Source organism: Herpailurus yagouaroundi, unplaced genomic scaffold, assembly GCF_014898765.1.
Source record: "Herpailurus yagouaroundi ecotype Mexico unplaced genomic scaffold, PumYag 569, whole genome shotgun sequence".
NCBI classification, from domain to species: domain Eukaryota; kingdom Metazoa; phylum Chordata; class Mammalia; order Carnivora; family Felidae; genus Herpailurus; species Herpailurus yagouaroundi.
Window position 1 is genome coordinate 2,203,611 of NW_024412786.1, and position 24,147 is coordinate 2,227,757.

The window sequence follows — 24,147 nt, forward strand, 5'->3', positions numbered from 1 at the left end:
TTTCTAAGCAGTGGGTCTCAACAGTGGTCTTAAAATGCCCAGTAAACCATGTTGTAAACAGGTGTGCTGTCGTGTAGGCTTTGTTGTTCCCTAAAGAGCACAGGCAGAGTAGATTTGGCAAAATTCTAAATAGCCCTAGGATTTTTGGAATGGTAAATGAGCATCGCCTTCAACCTAAAGTTACCAGCTACACTAGCCCCTGATTAGAGAGAGTCAGCCTGTCCTTTGAAGCTTTGAAACCAGGCATTGGGTTCTCTCTAGCGATGAAAGTTCTGGACGGCATCTTCTTCTGATACAAGGCTGCTTCGTCTACATTGAAACTCTGCTGTTTAGGGCAGCTGCCTTCCCTAATTACCTTAGCGAGCTCTTTTGGTAATTTGCTGCAGCTTCTGCACATGACTTGCTGCTTCCCCCTGCACTTTCATGTTACGGAGTTGGCTTCTTTCCTTAAACTTCACGAACCGGCCTCTGCTACCTTCACACGTTAATTCTGCAGCTTCCTCACCTCACGCGGCCTTCATGGAATTGGAGACAATGAAGGCTTTGCACTGGATTAGGCTTTTGCTTCGGGAATGTTGGGGCTGGTGTGATCTTTCATCCAGACCACTAAAACTTTTCCATATCAGCAGTAAAGCTGTCTCACTTTCTTATCATGTGTGTTCACTGGAGTAACGTTTTCAGTTTCCTCCAAGATTTTTTTCCTTTGCACTCACAGCTTGCAGTTTGATGTGAGAGGCCTAAGCTTCTGCTTATCTTGACTTTTGATAAGCCTCATCATTTCTAGCTTTTGATTTGAAAGTGAAAGACAGCACTCTTTCATTGGAACACTCAGAGACCTTTGTAGGGTTATTAATTGGCCTCGTTCCAAGATTTTTGTATCTCCAGGAATAGGGAGGCTCCAGAAGAAGGAGAAAGATGGGGGAATGGCTGGCTGGTGGGTGGAACAGTCAGAATGCACACAGCAGTTTTCTAAGTTTGCTGTCTTACGTGGGTGTGATTTTTGGTGCCCCCAGACAAGCACAGTAGCAATGTAAAAGATCACTGGTGTGAGATAGGTGCCCAACTTCATTCTTTTGCATGTGGAAATTCATTGTTTCAGTATCATCAGTTGAAAAGACTATTCTTTCCCCATCGAATGGTCTTGGCACCCATGTCAAAAATCAGTTGGCCATTGATGTCTGGGTTTATTTTTGGACTCTCAGTTCTTTTAGTCTGTATGTCTATTTTTATGCAAGTACCACACTGTTGTAATTACTGTAGCTTTGCAGTAAGGTTTGAAATCAGAAAGTGCGAGTCTTCCAACTTTTGGGTTTTTTTCATAATCTTTTGGCTTCCGGGACCCTTATAATTCCATATGAATCTGAGGATATGCTTTCCACCTCTGTGAAAAGGCTGCTGGAATTTTAATAAAGATGGCATTGAATCTGCAGATCACTTCAGGTAATGTTGACATCATAATACTACTAAGTTTTCCGATCTATGAACATGGGATGTCTTTTTATTTTTTCATGTCTTTAATTTCTTTCAGCAACGTTTTGCGGTTTTCGGTGTTCAGTCTTTCAACTCCTTTATTAAATTTATACCTAGAAATATTTAATTTTTTTGGATACTATTGTAAAGGAATTGTTTCCGTAATTTACTTTTTCAGTTGTTCATTGCTGGCATATGGAAAAACAACTGATTTTTCTGTCTTGGTCTTGTAACCTGCAACTTTGCTGTATTTGTTATTAGTTCTAGTAACTTTTTTGTGGACTCTGTTTTTCTACCTACAAGATCATGTCGTTTGCAGTTAGAGATAGTTTTCTTTTTCCTTTCCAATTTGAATACCTTTTTTCTTTTCCTTGACTAATTCATCTAGCTAGAACTTCCCATACAGTGGTTGTGTAGCAACGATGTAAGCAAGCATCTTGTTCTGATCTTAGGGTGAAAGCTTCAGTCTTTCGCCACTGAGTATGATATTAGCTGGTTTTTCCATAAACACTCTTTGTCATATTGAGGACATTCCCTTTTATTCTTAGTTTTCTGAATGTTTTTATCATGAACATGTGTTGGACTTTGTGAAATGCCTTTCTGCATCAATTAAGATGATCATGGAGTACCTGAGTGGCTTAGTTGGTTAAGCTCTTGATTTAGGCTCAGGTCATGATCTCACAATTCGTGGGTTCAAGCCCTGCTTCGGGTTTGGTGTGGACAGTGAGGAACCTGCTTGGGATTCTCTTAATCCCTCTCTCTGCCTCACCCCTGTGCGTGCTGTCTCTCTCTCTCTCTCTCTCAAAATAAATAAACTTTAAAATATATTTAAAAAAAAACATGATCATGTAGGTTTTTCCCCTTTGTTCTATTAATGTGGCTTATTACATTGATTGACTTTATGTTGAACTATCCTTCATTCCTGGGATAAATCCTATTTTGTTGCATCTCATCCTTTTAATATACTGTTGGACTTGATTTGCTAGTATTTTGTTGAGGATTTTTATGTTGATATTTATAAGTGATATCGTCCTGTAATTTTCTCATGATGTCTTTATTTGGTGGGCTTTGGTATCAAGATAGATAGTGTTGGCTTCATAGAATGAGTTAGTTTGTCAAAAAGAAATGATAATGTAAATGAGAAAACGGGTGCCTGGGTGGCTCAGTCGGTTGGGTGGCCGACTTTGGCTCATGCTTTGTGGGTTTGAGCCCCGCATCAGGCTCTGTGCTGACAGCTCGGAGCCTGGGGCCTGCTTCAGATTCTGTGCCTCCCTCTCTCCCTGCCCCTCCCCTGCTCATGCTCTCTCTCCCTCTCTCTCTCTCTCTCTCAAAGACTAAATAAACATTTAAAAAATGCAAAAATATGAGAAATCACACAGAATGGTAATTAAAACAGTACGTACCTATGTTAGAAAAGAATGATCTCAAATCAACAACCTGATCGTCTACCTTAAGAATGTAGTAAAGGGTCAAACGAAACCCAAAGCAAACAGAAGAATGGAAATAATAAAGATTAAAGTACACATAAATGAAACAGAAAATGGAGAAACAATGAAGAAAATGAACGAGACCAACAGTCAGTCCTTAGAAGAGCTCAGCAAAATTGTAAAATCTTTAACCAAAGTAAACGAAAAAAAGAAGACTCAGATTACTAAAATCAGGACTTAAAGAGAGACCATCATTATCAAACCAACAAAAATAAATGGATTATAAGAAAGTACTGTGAACCATTGTGTGCCAACCAATGAGCTAACCTAGGTGAAACAGACAAATTCCTGGAAAGAAACAAGCTACCGAGACCAACTTAAGAAAAAGAAAAAATCTGGATAGACCTGTAACAATTAAGAGTGAATTAACAACCAAACGTCCCAGTTATAACCTGCTAGTTACCGTTTTATTGTTGGTTTCTAACTTGATTTCCTTGTAGTCAGAAAAGACGGTCTTATGAGATCGCAGCTTTGAAATAAACAGAAGCTGGTGCTACGGCCCAGCGCGTGTTCACATGTTCTCAGAAGACTGGTTCACGCTTTTGTGTGTGTGTCTTATATGCCAAGCACTCCCCTAAATATTTTAAGTATGATAACTTGTTTAACTTTCACACCGACCCTGTGAGGCTGGCATTATTATGATACCTGTTTTACAGGCAAAGAAACTGAGGCACTGATAAGTGACGGAGCTGGGATTCGAACAGAGGCATCGCAGCCCTACAGTCTGTTCTCTCGAACGATCCGAGTGTCACGCAATTCTGAGTGTTAGGGGGAATGTTTTATAATTGTCCGTCAGATCACACTTAATATTTGGTCGGCTTAGTCTGTCAGTTACTGGAAGAGGGAAGATAAAGTCACACACCATGCTGACGTTTTTGCTAGTTTCTCCCTTTATATCTGTCATTTTGCTTTACAGATTTTGCCTTATGATATTAGCTGCATCAAGCTTAGACTTGTTATAAGTTCCTAGTGAGTCAGACCTGTTTTGTTGTTGTTATTTAATGGCTGCCTTCTCCGGGTGTAATTCTTTAACTTTCTAGTCCCTCTCAGTCACTGTCACTATAGCTGTTCCAATGTTCTTTCCGCTAGTATTTTTGTGGTATATTTTGTTATACTTTTTTTTATTTATTTATTTTTTATTTATTTTTTTTTTTAATTTTTTTTTTTCCAACGTTTATTTATTTTTGGGACAGAGAGAGACAGAGCATGAATGGGGGAGGGGCAGAGAGAGAGGGAGACACAGAATCGGAAACAGGCTCCAGGCTCCGAGCCATCAGCCCAGAGCCTGACGCGGGGCTCGAACTCACAGACCGCGAGATCGTGACCTGGCTGAAGTCGGACGCTTAACCGACTGCGCCACCCAGGCGCCCCTATTTTGTTATACTTTTTGATGTCTAATCTTTCTATAGCTCAGTGTTTTGGTGGTTATCTCTTGTAAACAGCACGCCACTGGCTTTTTGATCATCCGGTTTGAAACATTTTGCCCTTGGATTGGAAAGTTTAGTCCATTGACATTCATGGTGATTGCTGATGACTTTGTATTTATTTCAGCAGACTTCCTGTCCGTTTTCTGTTTGTCCCTCCTGCTATGCCTTATTTTGGATTGAGTTCTCTTGCTTTTCTCTCTACTAGTTTTCCCGTCTCTGGGTTTGGAGGACCGAGGTGTTTGCTCCGTATCATTATTTGATACAGCCCATATTCACCGGCTCACCCATAGAAGAACAGTATTTATTGCTCACCATTTCCACAACTTTTATCTGAGCTCATTTTCCATCTGCCTAAAACATAAGCCTTCGTATTCCTCCTTCTCCTTCCCCTCCACCTCCTCCCCCTCTTCTCCTTCTATAAACTCTCTCCACTCTTCTGAAAATACCTCTGCAGTGTGCTCATTCTTGACAATTCTCTGAACACAAAATTCTGGATTGCATTCCTTTCAGCCCATTGGAAGTACCGTTACTCTTCACTCTGCTTCTCTGGTTGCTCTGTGAGCCGAGACTCTGTCTCCCACGCCTTCTGTGATGCTTTGTCTTTTCTGTTTTAAGATTGTTCATCTTTTTTTTTTTTTTTACGTTTATTTATTTTTGAGACAGAGAGAGACAGAGCATGAACAGGGGAGGGGCAGAGAGAGAGGGAGACACAGAATCCGAAACAGGCTCCAGGCTCTGAGCTGTCAGCACAGAGCCCGATGCGGGGCTCGAACCCACGGACCGTGAGATCATGACCTGAGCCGAAGTCGGACGCTTAACCGACCAAGCCACCCAGGCGTCCCAAGATTGTTCATCTTTGAGGGGCACCTGGGTGGCTCAGTCGGTTAAGCGTCCGACTTCGGCTCAGGTCATGATCTCACGGTTCTTGGGTTCGAGCCCCGCTTCGGGCTCCGTGCTGACAGCTCAGAGCCTGAAGTCTGCTTCGGATTCTGTGTCTCCTTCTCTCTCTGCCCCTCCCCTGCACACGTTCTGTCTGACTCTGTCTCTCAAAAATAAATAAATGTAAAAAAAAAAAACAAAATTTTTTTTTTTAAAAAGGTTGTTCATCTTTGATATTCCATAATTTCACCAAGATGTATTGAGGTGTGGATTTCTTTTTATTCTGCTTTGGATTCACTGGGCTCCCTGGGCCTGCAGGTTGATGTATTTCAACAATTCTAGAAAATTCTTAGCCATGGTCTTTTAGAATAACAGCTCCTTCTTACACTCTTAATTTTTTTCTTTTAGAATTCTAATCAAACGTAAGCTGGAACTCCTCAATCATCTAGTCTCTTACCATTGCTCAAATTTGCCGTCTCCTAATTTCCTTGCATTGCCTTCTGCTTCTGGGTAGTTCCTTCCGATCCATTCTCAATTCACGAGTTGTCTTTTTTTGCTGTGTCAAATCTGGTGGTTAATCCTTCTAACAAGTACTTAGTTTTATTAAAAAAATTAATGTGTAGAAGTTCTAGTGGCTCGTTTCAAATCTGTTTATTCTTGCTCATATTCCCAGGCTTCTCATTTATTTCTTTAAATATAATAAACCCAGTCTTTTATATTCTGGCATCTGATTATTTCAATATTTTAAGTCTCAGAGGGTTGGTGTTTTGGTCCCTTGTGGCTGCTGGTTCTCACTTACTCATGCCTTCTTTCCTTGTGAGATTTTTGTCTCCTTTGGCCTAGAAGTTCATCTGTGGGAGTTACTTTGAGTCCTTGGGTGAAGTTAGGTTCTTCCGGTGTTTCTATCAGTCACCTGGGATGACTCTTTGAATCCCAGGACACTTTTAAAAAGAAATTATCTCCTGAAGGTTTCCTTGACTTCATAGGCACAACGAATTGAAACTGGGGGCATGTGGGTGGCTCAGTCGGTTAAGCGTCTAACTTCAGCTCAGGTCATGATGTTCTGGCTCGCGAGTTCGAGCCCCGCGTTGGGCTGTGTGCTGACGACTTGAAACCTGGAGCCTGCTTTGGATTCTGTGTCTCCCTCGCTCTCTGCTCCTCCCCCACTCACGCTCTGTGTCTCTCTCCTTCAAAACTAAATAAACATATTTGAAAGATTTAAAAAAGGGGCGCCTAGGTGGCGCAGTCGGTTAAGCATCCGACTTCAGCTCAGGTCATGATCCCACAGTTCGGGGTTCGAGCCCCGCATCGGGCTCTGTGATGATAACTCAGAGCCTGGAAGCCTGCTTTGGATTCTGTGTGTCTCTCTCTGCCCCTCTCCCACTTGTGCTCTGTCTCTCTCTCAAAAATAAACATTAAAAAAAATTTTTTTAATTAAAGAAAAGAAGGAACAAATTGAAACTGCAAGATCACGTGAAGGCTTGTGGTTATAAATTCTTGGGGAGAATTTTTTTTTTCCTTCCTCCCAGTGGGGTTTATTTTTCTTTCCTACATAGGCTGTTGGCATTCCTCATAAGGGTCCCAGTTTTATTGCAAAGGTCTCCTGCTAGATTTTGTCTCCTGTCCCTGTTCCCAGGGCTCAGGGTCTCCAGGAGTCTGCAGGAGTCCTTCGGCATTATTTACCTCGTGGGGCTCCTAGTGGCCATGTTTTAAAAAAGGCTTTATTGAGTTATCACTCACATACGGTCCAGTTCACCAACTTCAAAGTGGAAAATTCAGTGTGGTTTTCATATATTCACAAAGTTGTGCGTCTATCAGCACATCAATTCTAGAGCATTTTTATTACCCCAAAAAGAAACCGTCCACCCTACAGCTGTCACTCCTGACCCCTCCTCCTCACTCCCAGGTAACCGCCAGCCTCCTCTCTGCGTCTGTGGATCTGCCCGTTCATAGGCTTATCTGTGTTAGAGCCCAGATCGGTACTCTCTTTTTGTTGCCGAATAATATTCCATTGTTTGGTTACACTACGTTTTTAAAAATCCATTTCTCTGCTGATGGATGGTTTGGGTCACTTCTACCATTCGGGTATTACAAATAATGCCACTGTGAACATTTACATCCACGTTTTTGTGTGGATGTACGTTTTCGTACATTGCAGTGTTGAGTATCATTGCAGGGTCATAGGATAATTCTGTGTGTAACCATGTAAGGAAGTGCCAGACTGTTTTCCGAAGTGGCGGCCCCGTGTTACATTCCCACCAGCAGTGTGTGAAGTTCTGATTTCTCCACATTCCTGGCTAATACTTGATATCTGTCATTTTGGTTAATGTCAACTTGGGGGGGGGGGGGAGGGGGAGGGGAATGCTGTGGCTTATTAGTGCCTCTAAAAAGCCGCTTTGCTTACTGTGTCCAGCACCTGGTTGTTTTAGGGGGTCGTGGGCAACTGAGTCACCAGACTGCCAGAGACGCAAGTCTCTGTCACCCTTTGCAGCCGAGTGGCCTCCTATCAGACCCTGCCTTGTCTTTTTCTCTCCTAAGTCATCGTCCACACAGCAGCTCCAGCTACCTTTGCAAATCCGAATCCATTCATGCCGCTCCTGGTGCAAGCCTGTTGGGGCGTGGGGAGGGCCTTTTGCCCTTTGATTCAAACCACCCTCCTCACTGCCCACCCGGCTCCCACCGACCTTTGCCACTGTCCACATTTCCCGTGCTTGCCGGAGCTGGATGCTGCATTAGACACCGGCTGTCTCCCTCGTGTGGGTCCTTGTTTCTCCCTCCTGCTTCCCAGTGTCTTCCCAGGGCTTCTCCTTCAGATCTCACTCAGATGTTACCTCCTCAAAGACGCCTTCCCTGACCGGCTCCCAGCTCCAGCTTGCTTACTCTTTGTAATTGTTCTCATAAGTGCCCCGACTTGCTCAGACTTGGCCTCCCCTCCTGGAATGTGAACTCATGAGGGCAGGGACCGCGTGTGCCCCCCACTGCCCGTCTGTCACACGGCGGACACTTAGTAATAATACCTGTTGGACGAATGAACCAAGGGACACGTGGGGGAGGGGAAGCCTGGAGGCGGGGACCACTCTGCTCTGCGCCTCCCCTGACCCGTCCCGCCAACCCACCTCCTACAGCCACCTTCTGGGTCAATCCCCAGTTCAAGATCCGACTGGAGGAGACGGACGACGCGGACGACGACTACTACGGGGGTCGAGAATCGGGCTGCAGCTTCGTGCTAGCCCTCATGCAGAAGCACCGCCGCCGCGAGCGCCGCTTTGGCCGCGACATGGAGACCATCGGCTTCGCGGTCTACGAGGTGAGCCGATCACAGGATCACGCCGAACCGGCGTCGAAAGCCGGCCTCCTGGCGCACCGTGGGCGAGCCCCACCAGGGGGCGCCAGAGGACACTGCCGCCACAGTCCTGAGGCAGGTGGCCCTGGCCACTGTCCCCCGGAGGCGCCTGCTGTGGCCGCCCTTGGGCCAAGCATTCTGGCTTAGCTGACGACTGTGACGTAGCTTCTGGGGGACAGACTTTGGCTCAGCCTCAGAAAGAAGTGGGCAAGTGGGCGGCCCTGGAGGAGTAGTGAGCTCCCTGTCTTAGAAGTATATAAGCAGAGACTGGCCTGGGAGGGCTCTGCTTCACTCACTGTGTTCAACACAGAAACTTCTGGACCTTCCTGGCAGGGAAAGTGAACTGCTACAGTCTCGGCCCAGGCCCGGAGCTCCCGACAGCAAACTGGTGGGGACTCTGATGTCCCTGGGCTGTAGGACATTGCAGTTGACCGCTCTGGGGGCTGTGCTGGGTCCGTCTCAGAGCCAAGGCCCAGGGTGTTCCAGGGGTGAAGAGGACCTTGCCCGGGGCCCTTTCCTGAGGTCCTGAGGTGCCTCTCTGGCGTGAAGACAGGTCTGGGCGGCCAGTGGCCCCGAGCCCTGCCTCCCTGTCTCCTCAGATCCCGTGATTCTTAAGAACTCAGGGCCTCTGTCCAGCACACGCTGCGCCTGTAGGCCAAGCACACATCTCTAACTTCTTCCGTCTCTCTGGCAGGTTCCTCCGGAGGTAGGTGACATCTGACACCTGGATTTACATACCCCTGAACACACAAGGCCTGTTGGTGCCCAGAGGGGAGCAAGATGGCAGCAAGCCCACACGGAGAGAGTTGAGAAGTCACCTCGTTTTACTGTTCGCGAACTGTCTTCCCACCCCCACCCGGAGGGGGCAGATGTTGCTGTCCCAGGGGGTCGGGACAGGTAGTAAGTGAGAGAGCTGGGTCTGAACCCTGGCCCTCAGAGTCCCGCCCAACACGCACACACGAGGCTCTTCCCGCCTTACTGTTTCCGCTGAGTTAGTGCCGGCGGAGGATGCCTCGGGCATCGGTTAGGAGCAGGGCGGTGGACAGGCTGAATATTCTGCACCCTCGAGCGAGTGGCTTAAGCTTAGGCCTCGGTGTCAGTATCTGTAAAATGGGCACAGGGCGCCGCCTCCCGGGGCTGTCGTGAGCTTTGAATGAGGCGCCCCGTGGAGGGTACCCTGCGGTGTCTGACTCGGGGGACGCTCTGGGTAACGATAGCAGGAATGTTATTTCGCCGGAGTCCTAGTGTTCACATTCACCTCCAGAGTATGTCCTCACCTCCGCCCTGTGCGGTAGGCAGCGTTGTCTCCTCCATCTTGCGGATGGGGAAACTGAGACAAGACGATCTGGCGGGGCCGTGCAGCCCGAGGGCGACCGGGCCGAGACCAGCCTGCCAGCCGCTCGGCTGGGGCCCGGGGCCTGCGGCCCGGGTGTGCGGCGTGCGGTGTGCGGGCAGCTCCCCGAGGGCGGGCTGAGCGGCCGGCTGCAGCCCTCACCCCCTCCTCCCCTCCCGCCAGCTGGTGGGCCAGCCGGCCGTGCACCTGAAGCGGGACTTCTTCCTGGCCAACTCGTCGCGGGCGCGCTCGGAGCAGTTCATCAACCTGCGGGAGGTCAGCACCCGCTTCCGCTTGCCGCCCGGGGAGTACGTGGTGGTGCCCTCCACCTTCGAGCCCAACAAGGAGGGCGACTTCGTGCTACGCTTCTTCTCGGAGAAGAAGGCCGGGACCGAGTGAGTAGAAGGCCCCTCCCCGGTGCTCACTCCCCGCCCCCGGGGCCCCCCTGCACCCCCACCCTGACTGGCCCCTCTGTCCTTCCACCTCTGCAGGGAGCTGGACGACCAGATCCAGGCCAATCTCCCTGATGAGGTACGTGCCCTGCCCGCCGCCCCCCCACCGCCCAGGTGCCTTCCTCCTCTGCCTCACCCCTTCCCCCTGGGCGTATCACGGGGACCTGGGTGTCCTGGCTTCTGGGAGCCCCCCCGCCCGGCAGAAACCTTAGGGGTAATACCAATCCCTCATCTGCCCAGCACTTTACGGTTTTGCAGAGGGCTTGGTGATAATAGTGACGCGAGGTCCCTGAGCTCTCGCTGGTCTCTGCCGGCTCTGTGCTGAGCCCTTTACCCCGTTGCCTCCACAACAACCCTGTCCGGGTGAGGCCACCATCTCCCCTTTCAGCGAGAAAGTCAAGTTCCGGGAGGTTAAGGAACTTGCCCAAAGCCTCCCCCCACCATCACGGAGGTGAACTGCACTCTCCTCAGGCCGCAGAGCCCTGGGCAGGGGGAGAGTGATTCTCACTTTACTGGTGACAAGAGGGAGGCTCAGAGACACGAGGAGGCAGGCGTATGGTGATGAGTGGTCCCGGCCTCGCCCCAGCTGCTGCCCATGCGGGGGCCTGGCCGGAGCGACCCTCACCTGCTCTCCCCCTTCTGCATCTAGCAAGTGCTCTCAGAAGAGGAGATTGATGAGAACTTCAAGGCCCTCTTCAGGCAGCTGGCAGGGGAGGTAGGCAGGGTGTGATGAAGCGGAGGGCGGGGAGGGGGGCGCAGGGGCACAGCGTTTCTCCAGGGTGGGTGCCTCCTCCCTCTTCCCCCAGGACATGGAGATCAGCGTCAAGGAACTGCGGACCATCCTCAACAGGATCATCAGCAAACGTGAGTGTCCCAGGGCAGCGGCTCTCCACCCTGTATTTGCACACACCCCCCCCCACACACACACACCGATTCCAGAATCGAGGCTTCTGCTCTCACACTGAGCCCAACCCAAGCCCTTGGTCTTCATGGGCAGGGGAAGCCCCCACTGCCTTTCTGAGCCCTGCTCACCCCCATTTTCCTCCCAAACTCCTTGCACCATCTTGCCGGACCCCATTCTCCATGCCCAAGTGCCGTGACCTGGTGTCTTAGAAGCCGAGCTGGTGACAGCACCGTAGGAGCAAGGAACAGGCCTCCCCTTCCTGTGGAAGATACGCCCCAGGGCCAGGCCGAGGGGCCGCCTGCAGAACGGGGCTGGCTTCACTCCCCCGCGTGCGCAGCTCTAGGCAGCCCCGCCCCCCAACCTTCCTTTGCCCCTGCCTCTGACCTCCATCCATGCTGTTCCCTCAGCCCAGACCCCTCTCCTCTTGTCCCCCTTCGGGGCCTGCGGCCAACCTCACCCCCGCCCTGGCCGCCTTGGCCTCACGTTTCTACTGCGTTTCTCCCACTTTGGTGTAGCATGATTCATTCTTGGTTCTTTGTGGTGTAGACACCGGCTCGGTTGCTAAAGTACTTGACACTGTGCTGATAAAAGTGACCTGACGCACCCACTCTGCTAGGCTTTGCACACCAGGTGCCAGGAATCGAACTTCCCTGGTCCCCATCCCGCCCAGTGCCCCGGGGGCAGGCCCCGGAAGCCTGCTGCTTGAGGTGTTGGAACCGATTTTCTTGCAGACAAGGACCTGCGGACAAAGGGCTTCAGCCTGGAGTCGTGCCGCAGCATGGTGAACCTCATGGACGTATCTTTTGCTTTCGTTTCGTGAGGCTGCTTTGGTGTGGGGGACATGGTGGGGAAGGATGCCCTGTGACCTTTCCCGGAACAGTGCAGAGAAAGGGACAAAGCTCTGTGGAGTGTAGAGGGACCGGTCCTTTTCCCAGGCCATTTCCCCATGATTGGGGGGGGGCGGGGGGGATAGGGGGGAGGGGCAACTGAGGCACAGGCTTTGTGTTGAGTGAGAGGTAGAGCAGGGCCTGGGTCCTTGAGTCACCTTAAGGCTGGTGCTGTTGGCACCCCTCCTTGTCCAACCCACCTGGCCCTGTGGGCGCCTGCCCTTCCCCCTCCCCTCGTCTTGCTGTCAGTCTCCCCTTCTCCCCATTGTTTCCTCACCCTGTGCGGGTTTAAGCTTCCTAACGGTAGCCCCCCAGCGGGACGGCAACGGGAAGCTGGGCCTGGTGGAGTTCAACATCCTGTGGAACCGCATCCGGAATTACCTGGTAGGTGGTCCCTCCCTCCTGTGCGGCCTCAGTCCCAGGAGGGGTCTGCTGCGGGCTCCCAGACGGGCTGCGTGGTCTAGGCCCTCCGCCCTGGGTCTGCTGCTCCAGACCCCAGCCCCCGGCCCACCTTTCGGGTCTTTGCCCTCCACCCGCAGCAGCCCCCCACCCTGGGGTGGGCCGGAAGGGCTGGGTGCCTCCCTCGGCCTGGCCCTCACCCTCTGTTCCCCACTCTAGTCCATCTTCCGGAAGTTTGACTTGGACAAGTCGGGCAGCATGAGTGCCTACGAGATGCGGATGGCCATTGAGTCTGCGGGTAAGGCCTGTCCCCAGGCAGACGGCCCAAGGCCGATTGCCTGTCTGCGGCTACCCAGAGTGGCGGCCCGCGGCACCGGCCCTGTCCCCGGGGTGGAGATGGTGATGGTGTGGCGGTAACAGCCATCTCCTGCCTTCTTACTGAACTACTGAGCTAAGTGCTTTATCAGCGCTTCCTTGTGTCCTTACTGTGGCCTAACGGGGATAAGGTCTTTTACTGTCTCCATTGCGCCCGGAGAAAAGCACGATTGGGGACAGTGACTGGCCTGCGGCCACACAGCCAAGGAGAAGTGGAGCTGGGCTCCAGAGCCTCTAGTGAGAGAGGTGCGGGCCTCATCTTCACAGTCCCGTGTCAGGATGAGGCCAGGGCACTCGGCACAAACAAAACTGGACCCCCGGGCCCTCCTTGGCCGCTGATTCCCTGGAGCGGTCTGGGCTCCCGCTCCCTCGGACTGGCACTTGCTTGCCCGGCACCCCCCGCCCCCCGCACCCAGCTCCTGGCCCTACTCAGGTGGGCTCACCCTGCCCAGGCCCCAGCCCCCCTCCCTGGCCCTGCTTCCCTGGCCTTCACGCACTCTCCTGGGCCAGGCTTCAAGCTCAACAAGAAGCTGTATGAACTCATTATCACCCGCTACTCGGAGCCCGACCTGGCCGTGGACTTTGACAACTTCGTGTGCTGCCTGGTGCGGCTGGAGACCATGTTCCGTGAGTGTCTTCGTCTGGCTCCTGCCTCTGGTTCTGTCTCCCATAAGTTGATGGGAATGACAGCTACAGATGGGACCTGTGTGCCATGGCGTGTCCCAGAGAGGCGAAGTACCTGGGAACCTGAAGGCCGAGTCGGGAGACTGGGGGAGGGGGGAAGGCAGTAGGGGAGGGGGAGGACAGCAGAGAGAGCTGCTTCCCAGTGTGACAGGTGAGGGCTTGGGGTGCCGTGGGGATGTGGGGGGAGGGGCAGGCGGCAGGGTGGTCCTGCACGAATGTCCCACTGATTTCCAATGCCAAAACGTCTTCTTTTGAACGCAGGGTTTTTCAAAACTCTGGACACAGATCTCGACGGGGTGGTGACCTTTGACTTGTTTAAGGTGGGAGCTTCCCTTGGCCGTGGCGGGGGAGGGTATTCGGGTGGTGATGCTTTCTACCCACCTGGGGCAGGAACTTGTGGCCTCAGAACCAGACCCAAAGGGCGGGCCTCTGGAAGGATGGGATGGGGTGGGGGTGTCTGGGTCTTGGGAAGGGAGGTGGGGGGCCCCTGGAGGTCTTCGTGGGTGTCTGCGCCCTGGTCTCCCAGGGGTAGAGGAGGTAAGAAAGTGCCCCTCGCCAGAGACGGTGGCCCCTGGGCTAGGGGGCTGGACTGGGCGTGTCTGCTGTCCCTGGCTGACCTCTCTCTCTGCCCTTCTCTGCCGGCAGTGGTTACAGCTGACCATGTTTGCATGAGGCAGGGGCTCCGGTCCCCTCGCCGTGCTCCTCTCCCTCGTCTGCCAAGCCATGCCTTCCCGCCATGCCGCACCGGGCCACACCAGCTGCAAGTGCCTTCCTTGGAGCAGGAGGCGGCCTTGTCCTCCTGTCCCCTCACCTCCCAGCTGCCACGGTTCCTCTGCTCTGCGCAGAGCCGCGTGGCCTTCCCTGCCTTCGCCGGTCACGGGCTCAGAGGGACTCCCCCCGCTCCTCCCGTCGCCAAACGAGGAAGGCCACTTTCGCTTGTTCCTGCCTCAGGATGAGGCTGCCAGGGGAGCTGACGGCCCCCCGGCCTCCGAGCATCCTGACGTGTCCTCTCCCCTCGCTGCAGCCAGAGGGCACCCACCCAGCCTACCCAGCGGCCTCACCTGCAGACTTTACACCATAACCACTAACTCTGCACAGTCTGCCGTCTAGATGTGCGGAAGCCCTTCCCAGCCGAGGCCTCTTCCTGGGGCTGGGAATGCCTGTTCTCCCCCGTGCAGAAGCCAGTGCCCCTCACCTCCGTGGCCTGCCCCCCAGCCCTGCCCCACCTGCCGACCAGGAGTCACCTGGACTGAGGGGTGGTCAGGCGCTCCCTCCCTCGCTCCCTCCTTTTTTATATCGGTGATTTTAAAGGGGACTCTTCAGGGACCGGTGTACCAGTAACGGGGGTGCCAGAGGCACCTGGGTGTGGGGTGGGGGTGGGGTCTCGGGTTTCCATGCAGAGAGACCCCAAACAATAAAGGAAAAGGCCCCACATCTGTCTCTGGAGCGTGCTTCTGTCCAAACCTGCTGCCCAGGAAGGCATCAGCAAGCCTTGATCTTCAGGGACAGCCCAGGACCTCACACCACCCCTGCCCGCCCGCTCTCTCCTTCCCCAGTACCCTGGGGGCTCGCACCCCTGCCCGAGTACTGGGTATCTAGGACGTTGGGGGGGATGGGGCCCCAGCTGCAGGGACGGGGCCAGACTGCTGAGGTCCCATGTGACTCTGCTGAATCTCTGTGCCCTCCTCACAGCCCGGTCCCTGCCCTCCCTGTATACTCCAGCCTGTGAGGCTCTGGCTGACACCCAGACTCCCGCTGAGCACAAACCTGACCTCCCAGGAAGCTCCCAGCGTACAAGAGCCTCCTTCACCTAGACACCTGCAGCTTATGTAAGCCGCCCCAGCCCCTCTGGGGTCCTGGCTTTTCTTCCCATAGATAAGGGTGGGTTGCAGTGAGGGTGGAAGAGGAGACAGAGTGGGAAGGGGGGGGGGGGGGGGGGAACCGGGGGTTAGCCACAAACTAGGATAGCATCTGCAGGGCAGAGGCTGACAGAGCCTGGGTCGGAGGTGGGAGCTGCCCTCAGAGCCCCAGGTGGAGCCCCAAGTGCAGACTTTTGGGACACTGCTTGCCACAGGCTGGCACAGGGCCCAGACCCACTGTCCTGAGCCTGTGTGTTGTCCTTGGGAGTCCTAGACCAGGTCCTGGGCCTTGGCGTCCTGTCTGTAAGGGGAGTGGCCATCACTTCCTGGGAGCCGGGGCTGGTTTGGGAGAGGGCCAGGTCGAGCGCTGGGAGGGCAGGTGCACTGGGCCCCGCCCTCTTAGTTCTCTGTATTGGGTTTTGTCTGATGAGACGGTTGGAATGCTAAGGGTCTGGATGATCTGGCGGCCCTAACCCCTCACGAACCCCCACCCTGGGGCTGAGTGCCTGGGGCGGAGGCAGGGAGATCAGGGCTTCCCCTTGGCTGCCTTGTTTGAGCATTTTCAAACTTTTTTTTCTTTTTTCAATTTTTATTTATTTTTGAGAGAGAGAGAGAGAGAGAGAGCATGAGCTGGGGAGGGGCAGAGAGAGGTGGGGACAAAGGATCTGAAGCGGGCTCTGTGCTTCCATGCTCAATCTGATGCGGGGCTCGAACTCACCAACCATGAGATCATGACCTGAGCCGAAGTTGGACACTTAACCAACTGAGCCACGCAGGCGCCCCTGCCCTGTATGAGCATTTTTAAAGGACTTCTCCCCCGGCCCCCCACCTCAGGCTCTCCTGTGCAGCCAGCCCCTGACTTCTTGAGGGTTGGGGGACAGGGACTGGATCCCATGTGCCGAGGCTGGAATCGGGTTCTTGAGGATGCCTCACAAAGGCTTCCAGAATAAAGGGGAGCGTGGTGATGGTGCCACATTTACTGCTGGGGTCCTCCTGGCGAAGGCAGGGGACCGGTGGCTGGGCCTGCAGACCTGAGTGGTGGGCAGTGCGCTGTGAGGTGGTGCCCTGGGACCCCTGGTCTTCGAACTGGGAAGTGAGATTAAGAGAAACGAGGACAAAGGGCCGGGGGGCGGGGGGCCTGCAGACCTGGGGACACTCGAGGCCTCCTGTGAGGTGTAATTGGATCCCTCCGACCTGCCAGACACGGGGCATCTGCGGTCCTGACCCCGGGCCTGTTCCTCCACCTCCCAGGGCCCCGTCCTTTACATAAGGCCCCGGCAGGCTGGGCCGTAGGCCAGGCCTGCGGCCATGGCCTTCACAGACCTGCTGGACCGCCTAGGCGGAGTGGGTCGCTTCCAGCTCGTCTACACGGGCCTGCTGCTGCTGCCCTGCAGCCTGCTGGCCTGTCACAACTTCCTGCAGAACTTCACGGCTGCCGTGCCTCGCCACCATTGCCAAGGCCCCGCCAACCACACTGCGGCCGCCACCAACGACTCGGGGGCCTGGCTCAGGGCCGTCGTACCCCTGGACCGCCTGGGGGACCCCGAGCCATGCCGGCGCTTCAAGGAGCCTCAGTGGGCCCTCCTGAGCCCCAACACGTCTGTCCGCGGGGCGGCCACGGAGGGCTGCAGGGACGGCTGGGTCTATGACCGCAGCGTTTTCCCGTCCACTATCGTGATGGAGGTCAGCAGGGGCCGGGGGCGGGGTAGGGGGCTGCTGCCCGAGGCCGAGGCTGGAGCGTCCCTCTCTCCCCTGCAGTGGGATCTGGTGTGTGAGGCCCGCCCCCTCCGCGACCTCGCTCAGTCCATCTACATGGCCGGCGTGCTGGTGGGCGCCATCGTGTTTGGTGGCCTCGCAGACAGGTGAGCCTTTAGGGAGGAGGGTCCCAGCCACCTGAGCCTCTTTGTTAATTTTTCTTTTTTCTGTATTTTTAAAAAATAGGTCTTAATGCTTATTTATTTTTGAGTGAGAGGCCGGGCACGAGTGGAGGAGGGGCAGAGAGAGACACAGAGTCCGAAGCAGGCTCCAGGCTCCGAGCGCTCAGCACAGAGCCCGACGTGGGGCTTGAACCCACGAACCGTGAGACCTTGACCTGGAGCTGAAGTCGGATGCTTAACCGACTGAGCCACTCAGGTGCCCCTAACGTTCCTTTATTGAGGCTTATTTGTGTATACATAACACATTCACACGGTTCAAAATTCCAGAAGGTAGGAGAGAGCATGCAGGGACGTGTCCCTTTCCCACTCCTGCCCCGCCGTCCAGTAATTTCTAGAGGGCAGCCTGGTTTCTGTGCATCCTACCAGCGATAGTTTATGACTTTATTCAGTCTAAGCCAACGTGGACACGTGGGCACCTGCTGTGTCCCACCTTCATTATACAAATGCTGGCCCACCCCACGCATGCTTCTGTGACCGGCTTTGTCTTCACTTCGAGGCCTCTGCGTATTCCATTAGAGAGAGCCCTCCCCGGTGCGCGTTCGTGGCTCAGTCAGTTAAGCGTCCGACTTCAGCTCGGGTCATGATCTCGCGGTCTGTGGGTTCAAGCCCCGCGTCGGGCTCTGTGCTGACGGCTCGGAGCCTGGAGCCTGCTTCGGGAGTCTGTGTCTTCCTCTCGCTCTGGGGGGGGGGGGGGGGCCGCTCTCTCTCCCCCTCCCCCACAAAAAGAATGAATGACTGAATGAGTGAGTGTATCATGGGGTGTGTGGAGAAGAAATGTTGCCCGCCCCTTGATGGCCTGCGGCCCTCCCAGCCCAGCTAGAAAACTCTGACCCTGGACCCTCAGTGAACAAACGGGGCAGTGTCAGAACCAGACTGGGATAACCCTGCTACCCTGAACCCTGACCTTTGACCCCTTTGTGGTGTGACAAGGCCCCAACCCACCCTGGCCTCCCCAACATGACCAGTTTCCGTGAAGAGATGACCCCGGGGGGTCCTGCTCCCAGTGGCCCGTGAGTTCCGGGGTGAGGCCTCCAGCCAGCCAGAAGTTCGCGCAGGGGACCCTCTCCCCACCTGCTGCGCCTGCCTCTGGACCTTGGCAGAATCCCTGCCTTTCCCTAAGCCTGAAGATTAGGAGGTTGGGGGGGGGGGGGCAGAGATACTCCTCGAGTGAAGGGGCCAAAGAGGAAATACATCTCTGCGGCTTCGGTTTTCTTCCACACCACGCTTCTCCCTCCCTGACCAACCTCTGCCTCCAGGGCCTGGGGCCCAGCGGATGTTCTGTTATGAGGGAGGGGCCTGGGGGGCACTTCCTCTTGCCCTCCCTGCTGCTGCCACCTCCGACCCTAACCTCGTGCCCGGCGCCTGGCTCAGGCTGGGCCGCAAGGGCCCCCTGGTCTGGTCCTACCTGCAGCTGGCAGTTTCGGGGGCCGCCACGGCATACTTCGGTTCCTTCGGTGCCTACTGTGTCTTCCGGTTCCTGATGGGCATGACCTTCTCCGGCATCATCCTCAACTCCCTCTCCCTGGGTGAGTCCGGCCGAGGAGGGGCCTGGCGGGGAGGGGGGCTCGTGGAAGGGGGGATGGCCGCCCTCTTAGTGCAGTCTTTCCTGTTGTGTTGTGTTGGGAGTCTCACCCAGTAACCTCCACTCAGAACTCCCAGCCCGGGGTTCTTGGGTGACCTGGGCTCTCAACCACGGCCCTGTCAGCAGTGAGCTGTGGACCCGGGGTTTCGATTTGCCCACTTGTATGCTGAGAGGGTTGAATTATTTCCTGTGTGAATAAGTCAACGATAACCACTTAGTAAGCGCCTACTGTATGCCAGACTCGTTGTGGGCTCAGGGCGGGGACCCAGAAGGGAGGTGAGATACAGTGGCCCCCAAGGCTGCGGGGCTTATGTGGCTCCAAAGGGGCAGGATTCACCCAGGCCGCAAAGGTGATGACTCCACAGTGCCATGGTGGAGACCTTACGCCCTGGAAGCCAAGTGGGAACGTTCTCCGCCCCCCCACCCAGGCCTAAGTAACAGGGTACGTCCTCACTCCAGGCTGGTTTCAGGCAGCTCCCGGTGGCTCTGGCCCGGTGCACTGTCAGGCAGCAGGAAACCCACGGTGGATGCAGGCTAGCCACCTGTGTTTGCTGATGACTTAGTTTGCTCCCGGGACAGGCTCAGGGAGGGTCTGAGGGATCCAGACGGCTGCCAAAGACGGAATGGATCTTTTGTTTCAAGGGTGGGGGAGATCTTGGGGCTGGAGAACCGGGAGGTGCCAGGCCGGCGCACCTGACAGCCCCCCTCCCTGAATCAGGACATCGAAGGTTGCACGAGCTCACTCAGGATCCCAGCAAATCCCAGCCCACTCGCCTCAGCCTTCGGGATGGGGTGTCAAGCCACAGCCCGTGGGATCTGAAGGCAGGAATGGACATGCATGGCCCATCTCATGCTAGAATCGCCTCTATGACACACACACACCCCTACATGCACATGCACCCATATGCACACACCCCTCCCCACATACATACATGCACCGCTGTGTACCTGATGCTCCTCTAAGCACCAGAGATGGAGCAACAAACAAGGCAGATCTCTGCTCCCGTGGAGCCCGTGCTCTTGTGCAGGAAGAAAGATAGAAACACAAATAAGTAGATTATATAGTATGTTGGAAAGTGATAAGTGCTACAGGAGAAAATTAAAGCCCACAAAGGAAATAAGCTTGGGGTGGGGGGCAGAGGAAGGGGGCAGTGGCCAGGGAAAGTCCTCACTGAGAGGGGTCACTGAGTAAAGCTCGCAAGAGGGAGGGAGGGCATCTGCCGCTATCTGGGGGGAAGGACATTCCAGGCAAAGACCCCGAGGGGTGTGTGTTTCTAGTGGTTTCCAGAGGAGGGGGTCCTTGTGGCTGGAGCAGAGCACGGGGTGGGGAGGGGGCAGGGGAGTGGTGATGGATGAGGTCAGGGAGTTGGGGGACAGACCCTTAGGCCCTGTGGCCATTTACAAGACTTTGGCTTTGACTCTGAGCAAGACGGGGGCCACTCGAGGATCCCGAGCTGCGGAGAGGATCTGGCTTAGCATTTGCCAGGATCCCCGTGGGGGCCAGTTCCGGGGCTCCCGTGCCGGTCAGCAGGCTGCAGACGGGCTTGGGCCAGGGGGTAGCAGGAGGAAGCGGGAGGGGTTCTGCTAGATTCTGCCCGTGGAAGCAACAGGATTTGCTGATGGCCTGGACACACGATGGACACAGGAGCTGGCTGCTCACGGGGAGTACGTGTCCTCGTTAATCTGTTGTGGTTGCCTTCTGCGAGCGTGCATGATTCAACCAGTCCCCCATAGATGGGCTTGTAGGTTGTTCCCAAGTTTTGCTGTTTACAAAACAATCATGTAATTAAGAGCCATTCTATTTCCTTTCCTACCAACCATCTACATCTTTTGCCTGTTTTTTGTTCGTTTGTTTTGCCTTTTCTTCCGTTTCCTATTGATTTGTAGGAACCGGTCCAATGTTAGGGAAATTCACCCTCTATCTGTAATTTGAGTTGCAAATTTTTTGTTCCTTTGCCTGTGTTTGCTGACCTTGTGACCTGGCTCATGGTGTTTGTTTGTGTTTGTTTATATTCAGACGTTCCTGTGTTTATGGACTCAAGTTTTGTTGATCTTCCCTTTGGTTGCTTCTGGGTTTTGTGACTTTCTTAGAAAAGCTTTTCCTGACTCTAGGATTGAAAAAAAAAATCTGCCCTGATTTTTCCTAATATCCTTGTGGTTTTATTGGTTATGTCTGATTCTTTGGTGCTCCCTGTGTCTCAGCAGATCTCGGGAAAAATTTCAGGTGTCCACAGAGTCCCTATAAAGGGCACAGGTGAATGAGACAACCCCGTGGGCTATGAGTCCCAACTGATCCTGTCCTGCTTTTCTCTGCAGTCGTGGAGTGGATGCCCACCCGGGGCCGGACCGTGGCGGGGGTCTTGCTGGGGTACTCCTTTACCTTGGGTCAGCTCATCCTGGCCGGAGTGGCATACGTGATCCGCCCCTGGCGGTGGCTACAGTTTGCTGTCTCTGTTCCTTTCCTCATCTTCTTCCTCTATTCTTGGTATGTCCTGACAGAGAGGGGCGTGGGGCGTGGGGCGGATGACAAGTTTGGGGTATGCAGTGACCCACGAAAGAGGGTCGATGCCTGTGGAGGCCGTGGGCTCACAGGTACGGCCCGTGGCTTATCGGGAAGCTCCAATAAAATCCCTTACACTAGCGTGGGGCTCCAGAATATTACAGCGGTTTTGCCTCATCGGTTCCTTTGCAACTCACAACCAGCGGGGAACCGAGGCACAGCCCAGGGAGGGCCCGTGCCTCGTTTAAGCTACACACCAGCGTCAGAACCAGATTCAAAACTGGATGTGTGGAAGTTACTAGATGCCCTTCAGGGATTCCCTGTCTGGTGCGCGCTGAAAACGGCAAGCTGGCATGTCCCAGTCTTCCGGATTCAGCAGGCAGCAGGAGAGGTCACCTTTCAGGGTCCGAAGGAAGGGGAACGAAGGTGTACTTGGGTCTGGAGACTGGGTTCCGCTCAACGCTGCCATTCTTCGTCCTTCTTTCGGTCACAGGTGGCTGCCAGAGTCATCCCGATGGCTTCTGCTCCATGGCAAGTCCCAGCTAGCTGTGGAGAACCTTCGGAAGGTGGCTGTTATGAATGGGAGAACGGAGGAAGGGGAAAGGCTGACCAAAGAGGTGGGCAGCAAGGGTGCAAGGAAGAGTAGGAACCATTTCTAATCTTGCTGCTGGCCGGCCTCAAGATGTACCAGGATTTAGTAGCTTCCCAGGACTCGTCCACCATCCAGGTGGAGAGGCGGCAGAATAAGTAGAGTAGGATAAGTTCCAGTCTGGCCAAAACATTTGCCATCGAACGGCTGTGTGATCCGAGATAAATAATTTAACTGCTTTGTTGATCAGGCCATCCATCTATGCAATGGAGGGGCGGGGGGACCCCATTCCCATCGACGCCTGGCTGAAACTTAAATACAATAACAAAATAAAATGAAAACATTAACATAGAAATCATAAAATGAAATTATCGAAGAATCAATAATAAAAGTACCATGTATTACAAATACCCTCATAAGATAATTACCATTTATAAGACAGTCACCAGTTATGATAAATTAAGTACCATTTATCGAGCCCCGTGCTAGGCACCATGCTAAGGTACAGAATTTCATTTATTTATTTATCTATTTAATCTGAGAGAGAGAGAGAGCACACGAGTGGGGGAAAGAGGCAGAGGGAGAGAGAGAGAATCTTCAGCAGGCTTGATCCACCCTGATCAAGAGTCCGACACTCAACCCACTGAGCCACCCAGGTGCCCCCATAATCTCATTTAATTGTCACTGTAGCAGATAAGGAAACTGAAGTTTGAATGCCTCACGTCGTTTGCCTAAGAACACACGGTGGCGAGTGGCAGAGCCACGTGAAACCCCTACCCCTGACCATCTTGCCAGAGAACTCAACCTTGACCTTCCTCTCCACAGATGAAGGGACTCCTGGCAGGAAGATAGGATCCCAGATCCTTCCCTTCTGCTGATCAACCTTTCCTTGCCCAGGTGGTGAGCTCCTACATCCAGAGTGAAATAGCAAGTGTCTGCCCCTCCAACTCAGTCTTGGACCTCTTCCGAACCCCGGCCATCCGAAAGATCACGTGCTGTCTCATGGTGGTCTGGTAGGTGATGCGCTCAAGCCCAAGTCTTTGACCTGAGGCCGGGACATGCCTTTTATTCCCACTTCCAAAGTCTGTTCTTAAATACTGTTAACGTAACAGGCAGGTGAGCCTTGTGAATTCAATCTTGTTTCATACTCTTTCTCTAGGGTCCTCTGACCCTCTGCTGGGCGCTGACATGTGGTCATAGATGAGACATCTGGGCTGACCTAGGGACCCCAAATCTGGGCAGTGGGTCTCACCTTGGTGGAGGGCCATCTGTTGAAATCACCCACACAGCTTTTCCCAAATGCGCCTTGTCCCATCCTGATATGCCCTTGGGGCTCTCCAGGAGATTCTGGGAAGTGTCCCACTCTAGAAAAACACTTGTGGGTCTAGAAGGGGACAGACAGGGAAACAATAATGTCTATGAGGTATGACAAGCGTCCTTATGACAGTTCTCTTGGCTGGGGATGCTGAGTGCTTCATGCAGGAAATGGCATTTAGGGGGATTTCACAAAATGGCTGTGGAGTTTGCCACATGAGCAGGAAGAAAGTCACAGCAGCTGTGTAGATGGGCCTGAAGATGTAAAAAGGATAAAAATACAGGGACGCCTGGGTGGCTCCGTCGGTTAAGCGTCTGACTTTGGCTCAGGTCATGATCTCGCGGTTGACGAGTTCAAGCCCCACATTGGGCTCTGTGCTGCCAGCTCAGAGCCTGGAGCCAGCCTCAGACTCTGTGTCTCCCTTTCTCTCTTCCTCTCCCCTGCTCGTGCTTTGTCTCTCTCTCTCTCTCTCTCTCTCTCTCAAAAATGAATTAACATTAAAAAAAAGTTTCTTTTAATGGGTAAAAATACAAAAGCGATCCGTTCCCCTTGGCACAGACTGGAAGCTGGCAAATCCTCAGATAAGGAGCTGATTTAAAAAATGGGAGGGGACCGGGGCGCCTGGGTGGCGCAGTCGGTTAAGCGTCCAACTTCAGCCAGGTCACGATCTCGCAGTCTGTGAGTTCGAGCCCCGCGTCGGGCTCTGGGCTGATGGCTCAGAGCCT

At 53.7% G+C, this 24,147-nt stretch overlaps 2 protein-coding genes across 7 annotated transcripts in view; both read left to right on the plus strand.

The window, feature by feature from the left end:
* The window catches only part of CAPN1 (calpain 1), a 28,330-nt gene extending 13,256 nt beyond the window's left edge, over positions 1 to 15,074 (plus strand). For all 4 annotated transcript variants that reach the window (XM_040466175.1, XM_040466171.1, XM_040466173.1 and 1 more), the window contains exons 11-22: positions 8,389 to 8,570; positions 9,301 to 9,312; positions 10,123 to 10,334; positions 10,431 to 10,470; positions 11,041 to 11,106; positions 11,198 to 11,255; positions 12,027 to 12,091; positions 12,498 to 12,566; positions 12,801 to 12,879; positions 13,467 to 13,583; positions 13,902 to 13,960; positions 14,286 to 15,074. In XM_040466175.1, coding sequence (XP_040322109.1) covers positions 8,389 to 8,570; positions 9,301 to 9,312; positions 10,123 to 10,334; positions 10,431 to 10,470; positions 11,041 to 11,106; positions 11,198 to 11,255; positions 12,027 to 12,091; positions 12,498 to 12,566; positions 12,801 to 12,879; positions 13,467 to 13,583; positions 13,902 to 13,960; positions 14,286 to 14,312 — 986 coding nt within the window. In that variant the 3' untranslated portion in view covers positions 14,313 to 15,074. The remainder of the gene's footprint in view (positions 1 to 8,388; positions 8,571 to 9,300; positions 9,313 to 10,122; positions 10,335 to 10,430; positions 10,471 to 11,040; positions 11,107 to 11,197; positions 11,256 to 12,026; positions 12,092 to 12,497; positions 12,567 to 12,800; positions 12,880 to 13,466; positions 13,584 to 13,901; positions 13,961 to 14,285) is intronic.
* Positions 15,075 to 16,297: 1,223 nt separating this feature from the next.
* The window catches only part of LOC121023781 (solute carrier family 22 member 20), a 27,384-nt gene continuing 19,534 nt past the window's right edge, over positions 16,298 to 24,147 (plus strand). Inside the window, exons 1-6 of one of the 3 annotated variants that reach the window (XM_040465882.1) lie at positions 16,298 to 17,182; positions 17,258 to 17,361; positions 18,808 to 18,962; positions 21,335 to 21,503; positions 22,012 to 22,135; positions 23,005 to 23,120. In XM_040465882.1, coding sequence (XP_040321816.1) covers positions 16,808 to 17,182; positions 17,258 to 17,361; positions 18,808 to 18,962; positions 21,335 to 21,503; positions 22,012 to 22,135; positions 23,005 to 23,120 — 1,043 coding nt within the window. In that variant the 5' untranslated portion in view covers positions 16,298 to 16,807. The remainder of the gene's footprint in view (positions 17,183 to 17,257; positions 17,362 to 18,807; positions 18,963 to 21,334; positions 21,504 to 22,011; positions 22,136 to 23,004; positions 23,121 to 24,147) is intronic. The other 2 variants (XM_040465881.1, XM_040465880.1) reach the window with 2 other exon arrangements.